Here is a 22,951-nt window from a genome sequence, read left to right as displayed (position 1 = left end):
GAGCAAACGGCACACTCAAATAACTGGCATAACTTACAGCCAAGCAGTCTGGTCAGCCGACACCAAGAAGGAGCACAGAGAGAGCAGAGGAGCCTGCAGGTTGTACTCAGGCACAGCAGCACGAAAGGACACAGGGCTAAGGTTCGAAGGAGACTGCCCATTAAGAGATAATTAACGTCAATTACAATGTAGATATTTCTTCAAAAAGATGTAGACAGAGGATCTGCCAAGCAGCCCTCAGGCAGTCACTTTTAACTATCCAATCTCCCCTTTCTGGGGGACAGACATTGTCTGAGTGCAGCCAGCAGACTCCTCTGCTCTCCCATGCAGAGTGAACAACAAGATAAATACCCCTCTGAAACCACGCCCCCCACTCATGCATCTGATGAAGCGGGTCTTTGCCCATGAAAGCTTATGCTCCAAAATATCTGCTAGTCTATAAGGTGCCACAAGACTTCTTTTTGTTCTTGAACAAGAAGTTCTGTGGCATTACAGACTAACAGATATTTTGGAGCATAAGCTTTTGCAGGCAAAGACCCACTTCATCAGATGCGTGGGTGTGGCGGGGAGGGCCAGAGCTGACAAGGTCTATTCAGTCAGGGTGGAAATGGCCCAATATCAGTAGCATACATCAAGAGAGGAGAAAAAACAAGTCAGATCAGTCGGGGGGATGTGGCCCATTGTCAGAGTCTAATGTGGAGGTGTGAACTTCCAGCACAGAGAAACTGCATCCAGAGTGAGCTGTTCATGCTGCCCAGAGCTACTTATGCTGCGGTTGTGCCCTGCTGGCAGAGGGTAGTAGTCTTCCAATGTATGTGGAAGCTTGTGGAAGAAGACTGGGAACAATATTTTGCATACATTTTTGTTTGTTTCTTAATATCTAATCTTGTTTTTCTTCAGCGTTATGCACTACTAGGTATACCTCTCTATTACCCAGAATATTTGATTCTCTGGTAGCCTCCCAGTCCCATGGATGCCAGAAACCAAACAGTTTACTGTAATTGGCTCTGTGTTTTCATTTTTAGTATAATGCAAAATGGGGTTTATAGACAATCATATTTATCTTCAGAAAAATAATCTGGTGCCGTAAACTTCCAATGTTAAAAACTGTCCTCATGTTGATTCATTAGATGTCTAAATTCTGAGTATACTTGTCCCAAGAGGCATGAAAATCCTGCATTGAGATTGTCAAATTGTCAGATATTGAAATGCAGGATTTAGACTGCTGAAAAATGGACCTTACGTCCACTTGTAGGTGTTGGCAGACAGTAAGAATCTGCAGCTTCTCTGCTGACCTTAAACAGACCTCTGGCTTCATCCTTGTTTGCTCTTGCTGTATTCAGAGTCCAGCAGGTATGTCATGATTTCCGTTATAACTATCATCATCCCTCTTGGACACAGCATGGTAGGTTTATTGCAAGCATTGCTGAAATGTCAGTGATACTTGGCACAGTGAACCGCTCGCAGTGGAGGAGATCTGAGTGCAGCTTGAATCTAGGTGGTTTTTAAAGATAGAGGAAATGTCATGTTGGATGGAGAGAGTTATCCCATTACTGCAGGGGCTTTGGAAGGAAGGGGCATTTGGACAAGTATCCAAAAGGCACTTAGACAATTATGTAGCATGGGAGGTTAGTTTTTAAATGCACAGATTACACTACTTCCTGCAGCCCTGCAAAGGGTTGAAATTATCTCAGTAGAACTTTCTTGTCACATTACTCCTCCAGCATGTGTACCGGCAGCTGACTCACACCCAAAAGAACTAAGAGGAAGCCGTGCTAGTCTATACACTATCAAAACAAAAAACAGTCAAGTAGCACTTTAAAGACTAGCAAAATGGTTTATTAGGTGAGCTTTCGTGGGACAGGCCCACTTCTGAAGAAGTGGGTCTGTCCCACGAAAGCTCACCTAATAAACCATTTTGCTAGTCTTTAAAGTGCTACTTGACTGTTTTTGGTTCCAAAAGAACTAGTGGAGCAGAATCAGGGGAAGTGTCAGGAAAACGTGCAAAATACTAGCTTTGTGCAGGTCCTACCAAACCATTCTGTAGAATGCACATGTAAAACTACACTATGCTTCTCCTCAAGCACCAGTGCCTTCTCTGGTACTTTCCACAAAGCTGGCACAATCCGCACTCGTTACCATTTAATCGGCACTGGGCTTTCCAATATTTTTTTTTCTTTTTGGCAATCAAATGTTATGAACTCAAAGGCGTGGAAGTGCGCACGTACACACACAAACACACATGATCATATAGCCTGCCTCAAGACAGGCGCTAACACTGCCTAGTGTAAACCCTGAATCTGACAACAAGCCTTTGAACGAGTCAGACATCTCCTCAGGCTCTCTGTAGCTCTCACCACACAGAACCAGTAATGTGATACTGGTAAACATCAGGGAGACGGTCTTACTTTTTGGTATGCTTTGAATACTGCTGAAGCTGCCCACTCTGGGCCCTTTCTACTCACAGCTTGCCATTCCTCCGTTTCCCAGCTGTAACTGGGACATTCAGCCATGTGGCATTCCTGTTCAGAGACGGGTCTTGTGAACTGGTAGCAGTCAGTCTCCCTGGCGGCTTTCTGAGTTCCAGCGTGGCAATACACATTTCTCTGCCGAACTCCTCGCCCACAGGACACAGAGCACTGAAGAGGGACACAAAGAAGTAAGTTGCATCTTTCCTTTCAGTTTTGCTCATTTTCTTTATGAAACTCTCTGTTGCTGCAGTGAACGTCTCTGACTTCAGATAAGGAAGGGAGAGGAGATAATGCTCTGCTTTGAGTTCTGCGAACGCTCTTCTAGGCGAGCAAGCAGTAACACATTGACATTTAAAACTCTGCCTCTTTTGAGGCAGAAAATTCTTCTCTGTGTAAAAAAACACTCTGCAGGAACTCTGAATAAATAGGGCAAAATCCCAGCTCCACTTAGGTCAATGGGAGTTTTGCTATTAACTTCAGTGCAGTCAGGGTTTCATCCATAAGATGCACGGTACAAAAATCTCTAAGGATAGCTGCACTGTTAAAAAAATCACACGGTAGCAGGACTTGTATATTACTGCTTGCACACCTAGTTCAATAATCTAAAAACATCAATCAAACATAATTTAGTAGATTGATCAGCTTTCTATGGAAAGGAAGCATGAATTATGCTGCATGTGGAGTGAAGCAATGAAGATCTGTAGGTACGAGACTTCTGGAATTACTTTCAGCTTACACATCCCCCATTGCAAATCACCACATCCCGCACACCCCCACCAACAGAACTGCTTTTGTAAATTAGTTGCTTTACTTGCACATATTTTTGCTTCATTATAGCATGGGAACATTTTATCTGCTTCTAGTCATATGCTGAAAACCTGTTTTAATCATGAGCAAAATATTTTTTTCATATTTATGACATCTACAACTCAGTTTTCAACAGCTTAATTTTTTCCTGTAAAATTCTTATTTGCTAACATGCCACAATATAATATCCACAGAGGAAACTGTGGTAGTCTGTATCTTCACAAAATAAAAAAGCAGTCATGTACCACTTTAAAGACTAACAAAATCATACATTAGGTGATGAGCTTTTGTGGGGCAGACACAGATCTTTTTCAGTCTATTTCCAGACCTGAAGAAGTAGGTCTGCCCCAGGAAAGCTCATCATCTAATAAATTATTTTGTTAGTCTTTAAAGTGCTACATGACAATATAATATGTCTGACAGGTGCTTAACTTCACTGCTTTATATATAGATTATAAAAGTGGAACCACAATAGTAAAATCTATATAGGAAGTCAGTACAGCAGAGATGCATGGCTAAAAATACAGATATTATGATTAACATTTTGCTTCTTTAAAGTGAATAGGAAAGCCCTTATTCCTACATGATTTACAAAAAACAAAAAACAAGTTTGTAATACTATGACTGTAAGCCTTTTTAAGTAATGTATAATGTGCAAGTAATATTCTTCCAAGTACCTTTTTAGAAATATTCTTCTGTAATGCCGTACTGTATTTCCTTTGCTACCTGAACACATTTACATAAAGCAAAGGAGACCAAAGCAAAGCTGATTGTGAACATTCCCCTGCTTATAAATATTTAAGAACCCCTGAGTTGTGTAACTTGGAAAAGTAATACTACGCAGTTTGATTTCTATGATAGGTGAGGCTAATGCATCCCATATGCTGTAGTACGTCTATTGTGATTAATAACACTGCTTATCTTAAGCATTCCACAAAGAAGAGTTAGCTAAACAATGGAGAAACAGTCAGAGTAACATCTACCCGGATGCTTAGTGCATTCTAAAATGACTTTTGCCCAAGTTTATCACATAGAAAACAGTGTGCACGTTTGCAAGAATTTTGTGACATGTCTGTCCTAGAAGGAGCTGATCCTGCATTAGAAACTGTATTGAATAAGGAGTGTTAAACAACAAAGTGAGCGAAAAAGGACAGTGAAGTCTTATTTTCATCATGGAAGTTTATTGTATGTATGTAGAGCTAATAGAACGGTACTGCCGTTTATTTTATGTAAAGTTATATTATTGCCATGGATCAGACAGTGGCTTTTAAGCCATAGGTCCTAGCTCCCAGGAAAAGATTTTGGCTAATTAAGGAATTCAAGTGGGATGAATTTCTGCTCCAACTGAAGTCAACAGAAAAACTTCTGCTCACTTCAGCAGAGCCAGGATTGCACCCCATTTGTGTGCCTAAGCCAGGAAACATCTTCTGGAGTGGAAATTGTTTCATCAACTTCAACAGGACCAGGATTTCGTGCCTGAGATTCCCTGCTATGTCTTACTTGTTTATCCAGAATACATCCAAAACTCTCCCCCACCCTGCCTCCAAAACTACTACTTTGGCTTAGTGGATAATAGAAGAGTATTCACTGGTGGCATGAAAACATTAATGCTGGATGGACTTAATTTCTCTTTCAAAGCAGAGCAGTGACAAGGAAGTTGCCAGCTGATGAGCTAGTGTTCTTTCAAAAGGATTTCTATGCCTAGCGTGCGGATCCCAAGGAGACTGGAGCCAATACGACTGTTATTCCACTGACTTCATTCAGCCTCTACTCATGGATGCATCTTTGTCAGAGTACAGATAGGAATTCACTTGTAAAACCCTAAATAATAGAAGTACAGGTTGCACCTCCCTGGTCCAGCATGGTTGGGGCTTGACAAGAGAATCTGCTGGACTGGGGAGAACCAGGGCTTCTGTCCCCAGGCAGCCCCCTGCTCCTGGGGTTGCTGCTTCCCCAGTCTCCAGCCTCCCACCCTTGGACTCTGGCCCATGCCCAGACACCCCATGACTGCCCTGGGCTGCTGTGGGGCAGGCAGGCAGATCCGGCTCTGGCCCCTGCGCTGTCATGGGTCAGGCAGGGGCTCTGGCTTCCAGCCTCAGACAGGCTGTCGGCTGCCGCTCCAGCCCATCTTGGCTTGCAGACCCCCAGAGGCCAGTAGCCCCAGCCTGGTACTCTCCAGTTTTGGAACTTCTGTGGTCTGGCTGTCACACAAGGGAGCTCTGGATCTGAAAGGTGTTGGCTGTATACACTGCAGGTTGAACCTCTCTAATTCGGAACTTTTTGTCTGGCAACATCTGTAATCTGGCATGATTTTAATTGTCATGGGTGTGGCCAAGTTTCCTGTAATCCCATAAAGTTTGTTTCCAGCCGCCAGCCCTGGCTCTCAGTGTATTATGCTGTTATTTAGCTGTAATTTGCCCCTAAATGTCTTCTAAGAGTCCAGTAAGAAATGGGAGTGTTGAAGATGCTGCTAGACAATATTAACCTCCCATGGCCCAGTAAATCCTCTTGTCCAGCACCAGTCAGGTCCCAAGGGTGCCGGTTAGAGAGGTTCAACCTGTATTGTAAATTACCATTTAGACAGGCTCTACCATACAGTATTTTAATCTTTTCTTTTATGAAACCAATTGACTTATCGCTGTGGATCTGAGAGAAGCCACTCTGACTTACACCAACCATACAGCTAGCCTGAAAAGCATGATCAACTTAACACTTCAGTCCTCCCCTATATGCATAAGGATCAGGGAGGTCATACTGTTACTATACTCATGTATTCACCATCTATGGAGTAGCTGAAACCTGCCACATTCTTCACCATTTATAACAGGTCTCTGTGTAGTTTAGCACAAATTCTCCACAGCCTGCAGAGAAGCACAACAGTAACATATTCACTTCACATCACCACTGAGAAAAATATAGGGCCAGGCTTCAGCTTGACATTTACAAAAATAAATGGACAATTTTCAGACTACAGAACAAGTATTGGTATTTTTACTGCTTAAAAATAATGGTGCTGATTTACTAAGATACATAAGCTTACAGCCATCTCAGTGCAGTGGCTTTGTTAAAAACACAAACCCATTCATTGCTGGAAGAGACAACCTTTTCTGATGAGTGCATCAATTAACATGTGTTTTGCTCTGGGAAGGAAGCTTCTAGAAAAGAATTGCCCAGAATTTAAATGCAAGCCATTCCAGAGAATAGAAAGTATGAAGAACTCAAGTACTCCCTTACACTCTGCGCTGGCCGATATTTATGATTAATCATTCATGTACCAATCCTCGGAGGGAAAGGAAACAGCCTTGGGCACACACAATAAACCAGGGGCTTGTGGAGACAAAACAATTGTATTTGTATTGTAAAACTCTCGTTTCACATTTCTCACAGTCTGTGGCTAGCTTACCTGCTGCAGAAAGAGACAATCACAGGGTAGCAGAGCACCACAGCTGCTATGATCTACAAAAAAAAAGAGTGCTTCCCTGATGGTATCCATAGCTAAGATTTCAAACAGTACCTACGTCATTACACCCTGGGTGTGGAAGGAACGAACTAGTTCTCACCTCTCACATTAGGTTTCAACATAGAGCTTGACTGGGGCCCACAGCTTGAATTGGCCTGCTAGAAAATGCCACTCCTTGAAAATGGCACATAACTGGCTGTGGTTTTGCCCCTATTTGTATTAACTGGGGACCCTATCTTGCAGTTCTAAGTCCGGCCAAACCCCTCTGGTCTTCAGACCCAGGGAACAGGGTTCCCTCTCATTTTTTCCATCCTTGGGCAGAATAAATTTTGTTATGTGCACTGAAGCAGGTGTGGATGTGCACCACCCATAGAAACATATGCTGCCAGCTCTGGTTGGCTGTGGGTGCTCTGCTAATCAGCTGGGCAGCACCTGAATCTCTCCTGGGTAGCTGCCCAAATGCTCAGCTTACAGGGAACACTGCCAATGACCCACATGTACATGGACTCCACACGCTTTCCTGCCTTCGCACCTCTGGCTATACCTCCATCTCTTAAAATAACCACTGAAATTAATAGAACCAACTGAACGGATCTCCACAAGCATTGGATCCAAAGTGCGTTTGTTCATTTCTTGTGCTGTACATGCATTAGATATGTGTTAAGTACTATACAGGTTGAACCTCTCTAGTCCAGTACCCTCAGGACGTGACCAGTGCTGAACGAGAGTTTGCTGGACCCCACAAAGTCAATATCATCTGGCAGTATTACCAACACTTCCACTGGTTACTAGCCTCTAGGAAGATATTGAGGGGTAAATTACAGCTAAGTAACAGCACAGAACACTGAAAGCCAGGACTGGTGGCTGTAAACAAACTTTATGGGACTGCAGGACACTTGGCCACACCCATGATAAGTGGTCATCTAGCCATCTAAAATCATGCCAAATTACAGATGTTGCTGGATGAGATAGTGCTAGACTAGAGAGTTTCAACCTGTGAAGCTTTTTGATATGTAGTTTCTAATGATAAGTCTGTTCCCCAACTCATTCTGACCATTTCAGTGACATTCTGGAGCACAAATAGAGACAAGACGTTTGAAAAAACATGGGGCTCAGGTGTTGGTGTAAATCATTACAGGTGCATTGGTACACTTGCAGCTACACTGATTTACACCAGTTCAGGATCTAGCCATGCTGACTTCAGTCAATAGTTACGCTTTCTTGTTTCATTTAGCAGGCTTTCGGACATACCCTACAGAGAAAGCATTTGAACTGCTGAATAGTAACAAAGAGGAAGCTGTGCTAGTCTATACACTATCAAAACAAAAAGCAGTCAAGTAGCACTTTAAAGACTAGCAAAATGGTTTATTAGGTGAGCTTTCGTGGGACAGACCCACTTCTTCAGACCATAGCCAGACCAGAACAGACTCAATATTTAAGGCACAGAGAACCAAAAACAGTAAGCAAGGAGGACAAATCAGAAAAAGATAATCAAGGTGAGCAAATCAGAGAGTGGAGGGGTGGGGGGGAAGGTTAATAATTAGACTAAGCCGAGTATGCAGACAAGCCCCTATAGTGACTCAGAAAGTTCCCATCACGATTTAAACCATGTGTTAATGTGCCGAATTTGAATATAAAAGCCAGCTCAGATGTTTCTCTTTCTTTCCAAAACGGTGCGATAATTCCTTTTCAGTAACACACATACCTTTAGGTCATTGACAGAATGCCCCATTCCTTTAAAATGTTGACTAACTGGTTTGTGGATCTGGAGTGTTTTGATGTCTGTTTTGTGCCCATTGACCCTTTGTCTAAGGGAGTTAGAAGTCTGTCCAATATACAAAGCATCTGGGCATTGTTGGCACATGATGGCATATATGATGGTAGTAGAGGAGCATGAGAAAGTGCCCGTGATTCTGTGAGTAACCTGGTTAGGTCCAGTGATGGTACTTCCAGAGAAGATATGTGGACAAAGCTGGCAGCGGGCTTTGTTGCAGGGAAAGGTTCCAGGACTGGTATTCCTGGGGTATAGACTGTGGCTGTTAGTGAGGATCCTCATGAGGTTGGGAGGTTGTCTGTAGGAGAGAACAGGCATGTGACCCAGGGCCTTCTGGAGTGTGGCATCCTGATTAAGGATAGGTTGTAGGTCTTTAATAATTCGTTGCAGTGGTCTGAGTTGGGGGGCTGTAGGTGATGACCAGTGGTGTTCTGTTCTTGGCTTTTTTGGGCCGATCTTGGAGTAGCTGGTCTCTGGGTATTCGTCTGGCCTTGTTGATTTGTCTTTTTACTTCTCCTGGTGGGTAATTCAGGTTTATGAATATTTGGTAAAGTTCTTGTAGTTTTTGGTCTCTGTCAGTTGGATCAGAGCAAATGCAATTGTACCTAAGAGCTTGACTGTAAACAATGGATCTAGTCACGTGTGCATGATGGAAACTAGAAGAGTGTAGATAAGTATAGCAATCAGTAGGTTTTCGGTACAGTGTGGTACTGATCAGGCCATCCTTGATTAGTACTGTAGTGTAGTTGCTCTGATCCACCTGACAGAGACCAAAAACTACAAGAACTTTACCAAATATTCATAAACCTGAATTAACCACCAGGAGAAGTAAAAAGACAAATCAACAGGGCCAGACGAATACCCAGAGACCAGCTACTCCAAGATCGGCCCAAAAAAGCCAAGAACAGAACACCACTGGTCATCACCTACAGCCTCCAACTCAGACCACTGCAACCAATTATTAAAGACCTACAGCCTATCCTTAATCAGGATGCCACACTCCAGAAGGCCCTGGGTCACATGCCTGTTCTCTCCTACAGACAACCTCCCAACCTCATGAGGATCCTCACTAACAGCCACAGTCTATACCCCAGGAATACCAGTCCTGGAACCTTTCCCTGCAACAAAGCCCGCTGCCAGCTTTGTCCACATATCTTCTCTGGAAGTACCATCACTGGACCTAACCAGGTTACTCACAGAATCACGGGCACTTTCTCATGCTCCTCTACTACCATCATATATGCCATCATGTGCCAACAATGCCCAGATGCTTTGTATATTGGACAGACTTCTAACTCCCTTAGACAAAGGGTCAATGGGCACAAAACAGACATCAAAACACTCCAGATCCACAAACCAGTTAGTCAACATTTTAAAGGAATGGGGCATTCTGTCAATGACCTAAAGGTATGTGTGTTACTGAAAAGGAATTATCGCACCGTTTTGGAAAGAAAGAGAAACATCTGAGCTGGCTTTTATATTCAAATTCGGCACATTAACACATGGTTTAAATCGTGATGGGAACTTTCTGAGTCACTATAGGGGCTTGTCTGCATACTTGGCTTAATCTAATTCTTGACCTTCCCCCCCACCCCTCCACTCTCTGATTCGCTCACCTTGATTATCTTTTTCTGATTTGTCCTCCTTGCTTACTGTTTTTGGTTCTCTGTGCCTTAAATATTGAGTCTGTTCTGGTCTGGCTACGGTCTGAAGAAGCGGGTCTGTCCCACTTAAGCTCACCTAATAAACCATTTTGCTAGTCTTTAAAGTGCTATTTGACTGCTTTTCATTTGAATTGCTGTTGTTCAGCCATTTATATATACACTTTACTTGTATGTCTCCAGAGGTGTTTAGCATAAAAGGGACTCTCGAAGGATGATATGCAGGCTGCTACGTCAGCGATGGACAACGACGGGGCACTGCTTTGCCAGGGTTAGCTCCTGGTGCCTGCTGCTGTATTTACTTGCGCCTTTGACAGTATGGAGGGTCCTGTGGCACCTTATAGACTAACAAAAGTTTTGAGCATGAGCTTTTGTGAGCACAGACTCACTTCATCAGATGCTGGTCTTGGAAATCTGCAGGGCCAGGTATAAATAAGCCAGAGCAAGGGTGAGGATAACAAGGTTAGCTCAGTCAGCAAGGGTGAGGCGTACTGCCAGCAGTTGATCTGGAGGTGTGAACACCAAGGGAGGGGAAGCTGCTTCTGTATTTAGCCAGCCATTCGCAGTCTTTGTTTAAGCCAGAGCTGAGGGCGTCGAATTTGCAGATGAATTGTAGCTCAGAAATTTCTCTTTGGAGTCTGGTCCTGAGTGGTCCTTTCCTACAGCAAAGAAATTTCAGGACCAGACTCCAAAGAGAAATTTCTGAGCTACAACTCATCTGCAAATTTGACGCCCTCAGCTCTGGCTTAAACAAAGACTGCAAATGGCTGGCTAAATACAGAAGCAGCTTCCCCTCCCTTGGTGTTCACACCTCCAGATCAACTGCTGGTAGTACGCCTCACCCTTGCTGACTGAGCTAACCTTGTTATCCCCACCCTTGCTCTGGCTCATTCTTACCTGGGCCTGCAGATTTCCAAGACCAGCATCTGATGAAGTGAGTCTGTGCTCACGAAAGCTCATGCTCAAAACTTCTCTGTTGGTCTATAAGGTGCCACAGGACCCTTTGTTGCTGTTACAGATCCAGACTAACACGGCTACCCCTCCGATATTTGACAGTATGGGTGATCGCAAGTTCCCATTGGCCGCAGATTGCTTTTCCTGGTCAATGGGAGTGGCAGGAAGTGGCTCAGACCATGGCACCACTTCTGCAGCTCCCATTGGCCAGGAACCCTGATCCACTGCCAATGGGAGCTGTAACTGCCTGTATGTGAGGAGGCACAGAAAAATACGGTGGTGGCGGCCCACCAGGGCTAACCCTGGGGTACTGGGTCTGGCCCATGAGCCAGTATTTGTCCACCCCCTGTACTAGGGCATGACACTATTCCAGCTTGCTAACTCTTTTGGTTGTACTGTATCAAACATAGACAAACTCTGACAGTTTGCTATACAATGACTGGAGCGTGTTACAGATGGAATATAAAGGAAGAGTATCCGAACATCATTATTTTAAAATGATCTATCACATGGCTAGAATATGTATGTTTATCTTTGCTTTCACGGCTAACTTTTCATGGCCAGATCCTCACCCACTCCCACTGGCGATACTCTATTGACTTAACTGCAACTAGGTCAATACGCACCAGCTGAGGATCTGGCTCTTATACTAGAAACAATGTGACTATTCAGAGCTTGATTATTACTATACAAATATTCGTTAATGACCTAGTCATAACAGATTACTTTAGGCCATAAATAACCTCACATTCTCATTAAGCTGAGCTTCTTTCCCAAGTTGTATGAAACTGAATCCTATCATGCAATAGACTGTTTTGAATTTCAAGCCATTTATCTTTATCAATTAAAATTAGCATGTTTTTAAGCACTCAGCAGACCATCGTGTTGCTACATTGACTTTTATTAGCTGCAAAAATTGCCTTCAGGAGCAGTCACTTTAAATAAGGTGCTGCTCTGATACGATAAGACATTTTAATGGTCCTGTGAGTCCTTATTGTTGGGAGGAGGAGTCCTCTTGAGTTCAATTGAGCTACTCTGCTGCTTCAAGTTAACGTGTGTACTTTTTTCGGAGGATCAGGGATTAAATAACTGAATCTGCATGAGGATTACGCCATCTTCCAATACAGAAATGCAAATATCATAAAGCATCTATTCTACTTAATCTATGATGAGAATAAAAACAATCCAAGTGTGAAAATAATGATCAAAATTGATGGATTTAATTCTTTTTAAATTAAATACTTCAGATCTGATAATGTATCTACAGGTTGAACCTCTCTAATGCAGAACCCTTGGGACCTGACTGGTGCCAGCTGAAGGTATTTGCCGGATCATGGGAGGTCAATATCATCTTGCAGCATTACCCACACTTCCACTGCTTACTGGGCTCTTACAAGACATTCAGGGTAAATTATAGCTAAATAACCACAGAACACTGAGACTGATGGCTGGAAACAAACTTTGTGAGACCACAGAAACTTGGCCCCAATCATGATAAGTGGTCATCCGGCTAACTAACATTATGCTGGATTATAGATGTTGACTCATGAGAGCGCGCTGGACTAGAGAGGTTCAACATGTAGTAATACTAACATTTGTCTATAAAAATGCCTGTATATATGTGTTTATGTTTTGTCTTTTACGGAGGACTGCATACAGTAAGAATCTTAGTGCTTTATGTCTTAACATTAAAACTAAAGCACGATTGTGACTGAATATGACATTGTACAAGTTCAAAATTCATTTTGCTATGATCTTCAGTAGCTCGATTGGTTAGCACATCATTATGGTACATGCACAATGGTGATTCAGAGGTAAAAATAAATCTGATGAAATAGGTTAAAGGTGCAATTTGGTGTTTTGGTGAATGTTGAATGTTAGTTTCAAAAACCAAATTCCGCTATTCATGTTAATGAAAAAAGGATGAGAAAAGCAAACAGATATTTCTCATGCCTGAGATATTTCTCAAGAGTTTAATATGGGGAAAGCAATGTAAGGAACCAAAATGGGTTAGAGATATACTCTCAGCAAACAGCACACTTTAAAAACATACCCTGACTTTCCCACTTTCCTGTAGCCTATGCACTAAGCATCTGATGCACAGAGGTAATCTGCTGTAGCTAGTGTTATGCATTTGGAAGAACACCAAAATGAGTGACAAGTATTTCTTAAAATTAACAGCGCCTCTACATTTTCTCCACATTAACCAGAAAATAAACAACCATGATAATTTCATATACCTCCAAATTAATCAGAATTGTACTCATGATCCAAAGCATTTAAATAATAAAGAAGTATGAGAAAAAAGTCTGGCTACTCAGACAGATTAATGTCTTTTTTAGCAGCAGCTGAAGAAATTTACAGTTGGTGCTTCTTTGTTCCTAGTCAACCACCTCTCTCTATACAAAAGCAGTGCTAGGTCTTCAGCTAGGTACACATAATACAGCTCCATTGGCTTATCTGGAGCTACCCTGATTCAGCCCTGCTCTGAGCTTCTTCCCCAGAACATTTATATTTTTACTGAAAAAGGAACTAAATTAGGCTGCAAACAATTAAATAAATGGACAATGAATTGTTGCGAATGGGTAATGGTGCGAAGGGTAAAATGATAGGCTCACCTGTCCCCACTCTCCTGTTTTCCACTTTGGACATCTGCCCCCTCTGCACTTTCTCTGAACATTGGGTTTAGCCAGGTGCTTGCAATAATCATTTTCTATGCGGTTTCCTTCCTTTGATAAGCAGTATACATTTCGGTGTTTATGGCCCCGTCCACAAGAGGCAGAACACTGGAAAGGGAAAACAAGGAGACAGCTTTAATGTAACTTGGGCCAGTGTTACAAAAGTCCCATAATAAATAAGGTAATCATTTGCAATATAAAGAGGTGAAAAATTATACCCTCAGTCTCCCCATGGTAACCCGTGATGATGAGGGGTTGTGACTAATGACAGCGTTTACCCCTTGAGAAACATCCTCATTTGTTTCATGTATTGCATCTTATGTTAGCTTGCAAACACCCTTTTAAGCAGAAAATACCAATAAAAACACAAAGAAATTAGCATTCAGCAGGCTAGATATTTGGCCTGGCTCCAGTAACATCAAAAGACCAAAGTCAATTTGCAGCAGCAGAGAACTGGGCCCTTATACCAGCACATTCTGCTGCTAAAAAATGTAAAGGAACAGAATCTCTTTTGGAAGCCATGGACTCATGCGCCAAGCAAGCCTAAAAGGCGGGTAAATCAGAACAGTAACATGCTCCGCCCACTCTGCAGTGGAGAAATATAGCCACACCCTCCCAAATGCCATATTTCTAAAATGAGGTTTATTTTATGCTGTACTAACCAGTGGAAATGGATTAGTTTTTTTAAGAAATACTAAAATGAAATTGGGATCTCTCCCACTTCAGACTGATATATTTTGTCCAACTCAGAAGCCGCCAAGAAGGCAGAGCATGAAAATTCCAAGCAAAAAAGCAAATCAGCAGGTATGTTAGCTGCAAGCTTTGTAGTGAAGCCACTAATTTCAACCCTCTCTGCAGGTTCATTGAACTCTTTCAAATGTGACCACTTCTGGCATGCCAACCCTAAGCAACTTCACTTTGATTTCAGATTAGTTTCCTCCAAAAGATTTAGGACTCAAAAGGAGTCTGGACTCACAACAAGAATTTAATGTGACAGTTTTGGGTAGAACAAACCTCGTACTCAGCATGATGCACTGGGAGATTCAATTTCATTTTCTTCATGACATGTTATGCAAGTCATAGCTTGTTCTATCACAAACATGCTGGTTTAACCCTTCAACGCAAGCACGGGATTTCTGCTATCACTCCAGCTAAATGTTCTCCTGTTTTTCTTTCAGAATGGACCAAAGACAAGATGGAGATAAATAATGGCAAATAGACCTCAGAATTTTTCCTTCCTTTTGATGAGAGCCTTATCGCATCGCTTTTACTAGGAAATAAATCAAGCCGAAAGGTTCCCCTTCCTCCTCTTGGTAGCTAGAAACACAAGGATTATATATGTAGGAGCTCAGAGGTTACATTTGATCTAGAAATTGGCCAGAGCCAACCCCCAGCTATTATTACTTAAATTGCAGCATTCAGACTCTATTCTGTTGGACACTGCACTGACTGGCAGAGTTCCTATTCCTAAAGGGTTACTAACTAAAAAGGCCAAATAAAATTGGGGAGCAGGGGAGATAGCACATAAGCAAAGCTTACAAACTGAGGCTAAGAAATATGTTTGGCCCCAGATCAGGAAGGCCCTTAGGCACACATTTAAGTGCTGCCCTGAATGGGGATTTTCCCTGCAGCAGAGTATTATGTGACTTGCCCAAAGGCACACAGCAAGTTTGTGGCAGAGCCAGGAATTGAATCCTGATTTCCTGAATCCCAGTCCAGCATTCTAAGCACATGAGAACTGCCACACTGGGTCAAATCAATGGTCCAGCTAGCCCAAAGCCCTGTCTTCTGACACTGGCCCGTGCCAGATGCATCTGTAGCCAGACCATCGGCTAACAACATCAGAGGGAATGAACACAACAGAGGAACAGGTCCATCCCCTGTCATCCAATCACAGCTTCTGGTAGTGAGAGGCTGAGGATACCCAGAGAAAGGGGTATTGCTGATCATCACGACTATGGCCAGTTCATGGACCTATCTCCATGAACTTATCCCATTCTTGACCAGGAGATCACACAGATGCAGACTGTGGGGAAGGCCTTATCCAACCTTGTGCTTGGCCCCAGTCATTGGAATCCATATTGTCAAAACCCTAAACCTAAAAAGCCCTGATCTTAGAGGAAGCTCAGGTGCTTATTTGAACTTTGCCTCTCAGGTCCAGCCCCTCACTTACACAATTACTTGTTAAAGTGGCCAGCTGGCTGCTCGCTTCTCATTCATCTCAAAGGGATCCCAAACTGCATAATCCACAGAGTGGACTTTTGAAATACTCACACAAATTGTGGAGTAGTTACTCACACTCATCTCACTGACATCGGCTGAGAGTCACTCAATGCACGAAAGAATTGCAGAAATGAGTGCTCTGCAAACAGAATGTCCTAGAAACAGGACTCCCCTCGTGATTAAATGTAGGACAGTGCAGAGCACAACACTGGGAATGAGGGAATGGAAAAGTTGGCCAAAGCTACTCAGGTTAATCCTTACGTACACAAAAAGAGCCATGGTAACAGATGCCAGCTCCTTGACTATTAGCATCCCCCTAGCAGACACCCTCCACCCACCCCTAGATCAAAAACAGCATGGTGAACTGTCTAGCTCAGATCTACATTGGTCCCACTGGATTGGAATCTGTGATGCCAGGTATTCAAACGTGCATGTATGTGCAATCAGGGTCGGACAAAGCACTGGCACATGATTCTGAACGTGGGAGCCAAACACCATCTCATCTGTAAATATAGTCTAATTTGTATCTGGCAAAGAGCAGAAAAGATGAACCAACATAGAACATAATTGGTGCCTACACAGTGACCTTAGTTAGTCAAGATCACTCCAACTGTAGCACCTCAGCCGTGATTTGCTGCAGCAATGGGATACGAGTGGGCAGAACTTTCCTAGGGATGAGTCAATCCACTCAAGAGAGAAGTCTTTCATTTAGGGAAGGGCCTTTAAGTATTCATACGAGTTTGGTTGATGTATATTGTAATTTCAAGGGTGGTCAAAAAAAGCTCAGCCTCTGAGTAAAAAGCAAAGAGAAAACACGGCTTCCCCTTCCAATGCAGGAATGGCTTAAAATGATGGAAATTCCCAATCTTGACAAAATTTTGGCAACATTTTTGATACATCTGAAAAAAAGGGTCAGGATTTTTGTCAGGATTGACAAAAAAAATTAAATGGTGTTTTTCATTGCAAACTCAGGGCTTTTAGTGAAAACTTCCAGCAGCTCAACTGCAAAGTGAATGTAATTAAAATTAAATTGCGCCTGGGCAAGAACATTCTCAAATAGTGTTATAACCACATACCTTCTAATGTTTTCATTTGGTAATTGTCTTTGGACTAAATCCTGTCATTGATTATTTAATACAAATGTCTACTCTTTCCTTACCCATTCCACACCCGGAATGGTGGCAGATGTGCCTCTTAAACACGTGAAGTCCTTAGACTTAACTAGTATTTCCACCCAGTTAGTGGAGAAATGTGTCACTCACTCACTCACTCACTCTCACACACACACACACACACACTATCCTCCATTTATTATAACAACAACAACAACAACAACGCTTGTGCATAGCAACCTTCTAGGGAGTAGAAAATATTTGATAAATATTCTGTTTTATGAGAACTGTAGTAGTGGTAAATATGGTGGCAGTGGTTAGTATTTTTATCCCCATTTTACATGTAGCTCTACAGAGAGATTCAGGGTCCAGTCCTGCGAGGTGCTGAGTGCTCTTGTAGAAGGGTCAAAACCTTCCTAGATGAATTCCACACACACAGTTTACTTACTGTACCAGGGAGAATATCCAGAATATGTTAATGTAAGACCTATGCTCCTATGAGCATTCTAGGAAAAGAGTTCTCTGCCTGCAGCACACAATAGGCTACTGTCCTGTGAACTGTAATATTTTGGTCTCATTTTGGTCACTGGGATTAGTGCACGGATGGCCTGGCATATATGTAATATGATTTGATGGCCTCTTCTGGCCTCAAACGTGATGTCTGTAATTGAGTTTCACGCACATCTGCATTCACATCAGTACAGTCTCATTATCATTACAGTCTGCCCAAAAAGTCTAGAAGTCTACGTACATTAACTAATTGTGTGAATGGTTGAATATAATTGGCATATTTTCAAGATGCCATTGTCTGGTATCCCAAATACTGACTCTTTCTAGAACGTAAATAAAAAAGAGACAGCTGTGCACAACCTTCTTCCCATCTGAACTGCATTGCTTTCATGGCCATGGGATATACAAAGTCTTTTAAACTTAAAGACAAGATAGCAGCATGAACAATCAAATGCAGCTAAGTCTCTGACGACTGAAAATCCCTTGCCAAAGAGCATGTGCTGTGATGTCTTTGAAATTCTTTTCAGATATTTCCAGTTTTACTCAGAGCACAATTTTTAGGCAAATGTGATGAATATAATAAGCTTACACGTGTGCTTCACCTCCGTCGTATGCGCTTTACGGACAGTGCACCGTACGGTGATGTATTATGGCTAATCTTTTATTTTAACACAGAAAGAAAGATGTGTGTCATTCACAGAATTCAGAATTCTCTTCTAGCTGGGAACGACAGTGTCCATTTATACTCTGTAATGACTCCACAGTGAGGTAGGCTTTGACTTCCTTAAAGCATGTGAAGTGTACAAATGAAAACACTTCCTTTTTTCCTGGTTTTGTTGGTAGAAAATATTTCAGTGTAGTGGAGATGGGGGAAATCAGACTCTTTTCATGGGGAATATTGGCCTAATCCAAAGCTCATTTAAGTCAACAGAGAGAGACTCCTATTAACCAAAATAATCTTTGGCTCTGGCTCCAAAGGTGTAGTAGAGAGATGGGATGGATGATTTTATGCTAATAGGGTTTCTAGACTTAAGGGCTGTACTCTCAGGCCAGGCCTACACTAGGAAAATACATTGATTGCAGAGACACAGTTCTAGCTATGACAATTGCACGGCTAGAATTGACTTAACTGGCTGTCCTAACTGAGGAAGGTCAATGGGAGAGTTCTTCCTGTCAACCTTCCTTACTCCTTGTGATAGTGAGGAGTACAGAGGTCTACTGCGGACCCCTGATAGGTTAATTTTGTAGTCCCTACCAGGCATACCAAATCAAACCCTGAGCGGGTTGCTCTTCCGCGTAATGTAGACATGGCCTTAGGCATGCTCATTGTTACTCCAACTCACCTCCCACTGAAATGCTTTTGAAAATCTAGCCTAACACAATACCAGCCGGAGAGAAGTTGTGGCATAACAAAGGAAACAGTAACAAATGCCAAGGGGGACCTTGCAGTCTAGCCTCATGACAAACTCTCTTTTGCTATGGCTGGGTTTAAGTGAGTGGAAAGACTCCAGGAAGTGGATACCAAGGGGCTTCGTATGCTCCAAAGCTCAAATTAGATGGAGCCTTCCCACTGGTTTGAGAGAAAGGATAGCCCAGAAAGTCAATCAGAGCTGTTTCAATTAGTCAGCATAAGCAACTGCCTCTGATATTAGACACTGACTAAGGACTGCACAGGGCCCTACAAGCTCAAATGGGCCCTAGATTGCACCAGCATAAAATGGAGTCACTCCTTTGAAATAATGAGCATTCAGCACCTAGAGAAACTGGGCAATTTGGTAGCTATCTGAAAGTTTATGGCATACATGGACAATGAATTTAGAAGGTCGAGAGAATTTTTTTTCTTGGATCTTTCATAACTGCCCCAAACCTTCACTGCCTACCGCCCTCCAAAGCCCCATGAGCAAAGAGTGCCCCCCTCATACCTCCATTCCTGAGCCAGAGATATGGAGGTGCTTCAGAATAGCAAACAAGTTCCATTCCACTTCCAACAAGTTTAATTCACTGCCAGCTGGGGAATGTAACTTGGATCTTATCAGCACAAACTGATGAAACTGTGGTTTTATCTGACAAAGCATTAGGGAGGCTGATTTCTAGTCCATTTCACTTTTATTTGCCGTCAGGTTTCAGCCTTCTGCATCTCATACTAAAGCAAGTTGCTGCAGTGCTTGGGTTGAGAAAATGAGTGTAGAGAACTCTTATTACTTTAAAAATAAACTGTGTCCACTACACTAAAAATATAGTGAAACATTTCTATTGTTTATTATCATTATTCTTTTATATGTGCATAGCACCAGCTTTACACAGAGAATAAACGAGCCATCTCTTCCTGGAGAAGCTTAGATTTACTTTACTTATATTTTGTTATGATTAATTACAGAGAGACTCCTAGATTCTTGGAAAGGTGTCTATCTAAAACAAACAAACCTAAAATTCACCACCACCATTAGAGGAGGTTTTGGAGTTAATTGATAAACTGAATAGTAACAAGTCTCCAGGACCAGACGGTATTCACCCAAGGGTTCTGAAAGAACTCAAATGTGAAATTGCGGAGTTATTAACAGTGGTTTGTAACCTATCTTTTAAATCCGCTTCGGTACCCAATGACTGGAAGATGGCCAATATAATGCCAATATTTAAAAAAGGCTCTAGAGGAGACCCTGGCAATTATAGACCGATAAGTCTAACATCAGTACCAGGCAAATTAGTAGAAACAATAGTAAAGAATAAAATTGCAAGGCACGTAGAAGAGCACGAATTGTTGGGCAAAAGTCAGCATGGTTTCTGCAGAGGGAAGTCGTATCTAACAAATCTATTAGAATTCTTTGAAGGGGTTAATAAACATGCGGACAAGGGGCACCCAGTGGACATAATATACCTAGATTTCCAGAAAGCCTTTGACATGGTCCCACACCAAAGGCTTTTATGTAAATTAGGCGGTCATGGGATAGGAGGAAAGATCCTTTCATGGATCGGGAATTGGTTAAAAGACAGAAAACAAAGGGTTGGAATAAATGGTAAATTTTCACAATGGAGGGGGTAACTAGTGGTGTTCCCCACGGGTCAGTCCTGGGACCGATCCTGTTCAACTTGTTCATCAATGATCTAGAAAATGAGGTAAGCAGTGAGGTGGCAAAGTTTGCAGATGACACCAAGTTGTTCAGGACAGTCAAAACCAAAAGGGATTGTGAAGAACTACAAAAAGATCTCAGCAAACTGAGTGATTGGGCAGCAAAATGGCAAATGAAATTTAATGTGGGTAAGTGTAAGGTAATGCACATTGGAAAAAATAACCCAAATTACACGTACAACATGATGGGGTCAAATTTAGCTACGACAGATCAGGAAAGGGATCTTGGAGTTATAGTGGATAGTTCTCTGAAGACATCCACGCAGTGTGCAGCGGCAGTTAGTAAAGCAAATAGGATGTTAGGAATTATTAAAAAAGGGATAGATAATAAGACAAAAGATATCATACTTCCCCTATATAAAACCATGGTATGCCCACATCTTGAGTACTGCGTGCAGATGTGGTCTCCTCACCTCAAAAAAGATATATTGGCATTAGAAAAGGTTCAGAAAAGGGCAACTAAGATGATTAGGGGTTTGGAACAGGTCCCATATGGGGAGAGGCTAGAGAGACTGGGACTTTTCAGTCTGGAAAAGAGGCGATTGAGGGGCGATATGATAGAGGTATATAAAATCATTAATGGTGTGGAGAAAGTGAATACAGAAAAATTATTTACCTTCTCCCATAATACAAGAACTAGGGGACACCAAATGAAATTGATGGGTAGTATGTTCAAAACAAATAAAAGGAAATTTTTCTTCACACAGAGCACAGTCAACCTGTGGAACTCCTTGCCGGAGGAGGCTGTGAAGGCCAGGACTCTATTAGGGTTTAAAAAAGAGCTTGATAAATTTTTGCAGGTTAGGTCCATAAATGGCTATTAGCCAGGGGTAAAGTATGGTGCCCTAGCCTTCAGGACAAGGGCAGGAGATGGATGGCAGGAGATAAATCACTTGATCATTGTCTTCTGTTCTCCTTCTCTGGGGCACCTGGCATTGGCCACTGTCGGCAGACGGGATACTGGGCTGGATGGACCTTTGGTCTGACCCAGTATGGCCATTCTTATGTTCTTATATTCTTATGTTCTTACTTAAATATTCTTAAAAAAAATTTTTATATGTGTTGTTCCCCATGAAGGTCAGTGAAGCTGTAATTCAGAACAGGAAGCAACACATCCAAGATGCAATGTTCTGTTCCACTGTGTATAGGTCCTGGCATTTTCATTTTCACAGGAATACGCTTTCTGTTCCTCTTATGTCAAATACATGTAAGAGAGGCTGTGACCCTCATTCTGCTGTTGGATCTACGTGGGTAGATGGCCTCAAATCTTAAAACTGCATTTGCAAAACAACATCTGATTGGCTGCATATAGTGTATCAAAAGCCTGCCAGTAATCTAGACTTTGGTTTGCTGAATAATGAGGCACATGGAGACACACCCGTAGGGTACAGCAGCCATTCCATGAACCAGGGTCTGTTCAGATGACCGCTCAACCAGCTACTTAGTTCCCAGAAAGAGCAACAAGCCAGTCTGTGCAGTGTCACCACTCAGCTGGGAACTTGTCCTCTTCTTTATAGGGCTACAGACCGCCTGGGCTTCCAGCCTACTCCTGTTCCTGGCTCAGGCTATCAGCCTGTTCTCAGCAGCTGACCTTATACCAGCAATCACTTGCCCAAACTGTCTCTGCCCTGCCTCAGTGAATCACCCAGTGATCCCCTCAAAGCACTGAAGCCTTGCTCTTCAGAGAAAGCAGAAAATGTTGGATTACCAACAGAATATCAGTTAAAAGAAGCCGAGGGCCCGCAGGAGGCTCTACCATCAGATAATGGAGTTGAACAGAAGCTTTTCAGCAGAACATGAAGAATTATGAGATACTTTTGAATTCTGCTAACGTCAATTGCATGCCAGTTACGTCATGTTAAATACCACAGTCCCACCAATCAGAAGATTTTCTAAACTGTTGTGTATATGTTACTCCCTTAAAGGAATAACAGACTTAGTATATTTGAACTGTTCAGAAGAGGTTTCAATAAGGTAAGACATACATTTTAGAGGAAAAAGCTGGGACTGGGAGTGCTGGGGTAGTCTGGCAGAGGGTAAGGCTAGCAAAAGTCAGAGTGTAATTCAAGTGTGAGTGGTCCAGGTTGGGAGCTACAATAGTAAGGCATTGCTAGGCACCCCAGGTTCCAATAGTAAGGCATTGCTAGGCACCCCAGGTTCCAAGGCAGAACTGA

General features: G+C 42.5%; 1 protein-coding gene across 4 annotated transcripts in view; it reads right to left on the bottom strand.

Moving 5' to 3' along the window:
* Window positions 1-22,951, bottom strand: part of ADAMTS9 (ADAM metallopeptidase with thrombospondin type 1 motif 9) — a 140,198-nt gene that overhangs the window by 26,861 nt on the left and 90,386 nt on the right. For 3 of the 4 annotated variants that reach the window (XM_075004888.1, XM_075004889.1, XM_075004890.1), the window contains 2 exons: window positions 13,746-13,913; window positions 2,466-2,639 (listed from right to left, as the gene is read on the bottom strand). In XM_075004888.1, coding sequence (XP_074860989.1) covers window positions 2,466-2,639; window positions 13,746-13,913 — 342 coding nt within the window. Of the gene's footprint in view, window positions 1-2,465; window positions 2,640-6,681; window positions 6,735-13,745; window positions 13,914-22,951 lie in introns of all 4 variants that reach the window. The other variant, XR_012646935.1, reaches the window with a different exon arrangement.

This window comes from Carettochelys insculpta, chromosome 11, assembly GCF_033958435.1.
Source record: "Carettochelys insculpta isolate YL-2023 chromosome 11, ASM3395843v1, whole genome shotgun sequence".
NCBI classification, from domain to species: domain Eukaryota; kingdom Metazoa; phylum Chordata; order Testudines; family Carettochelyidae; genus Carettochelys; species Carettochelys insculpta.
This window is presented reverse-complemented; position numbering and strand designations above follow the sequence as displayed.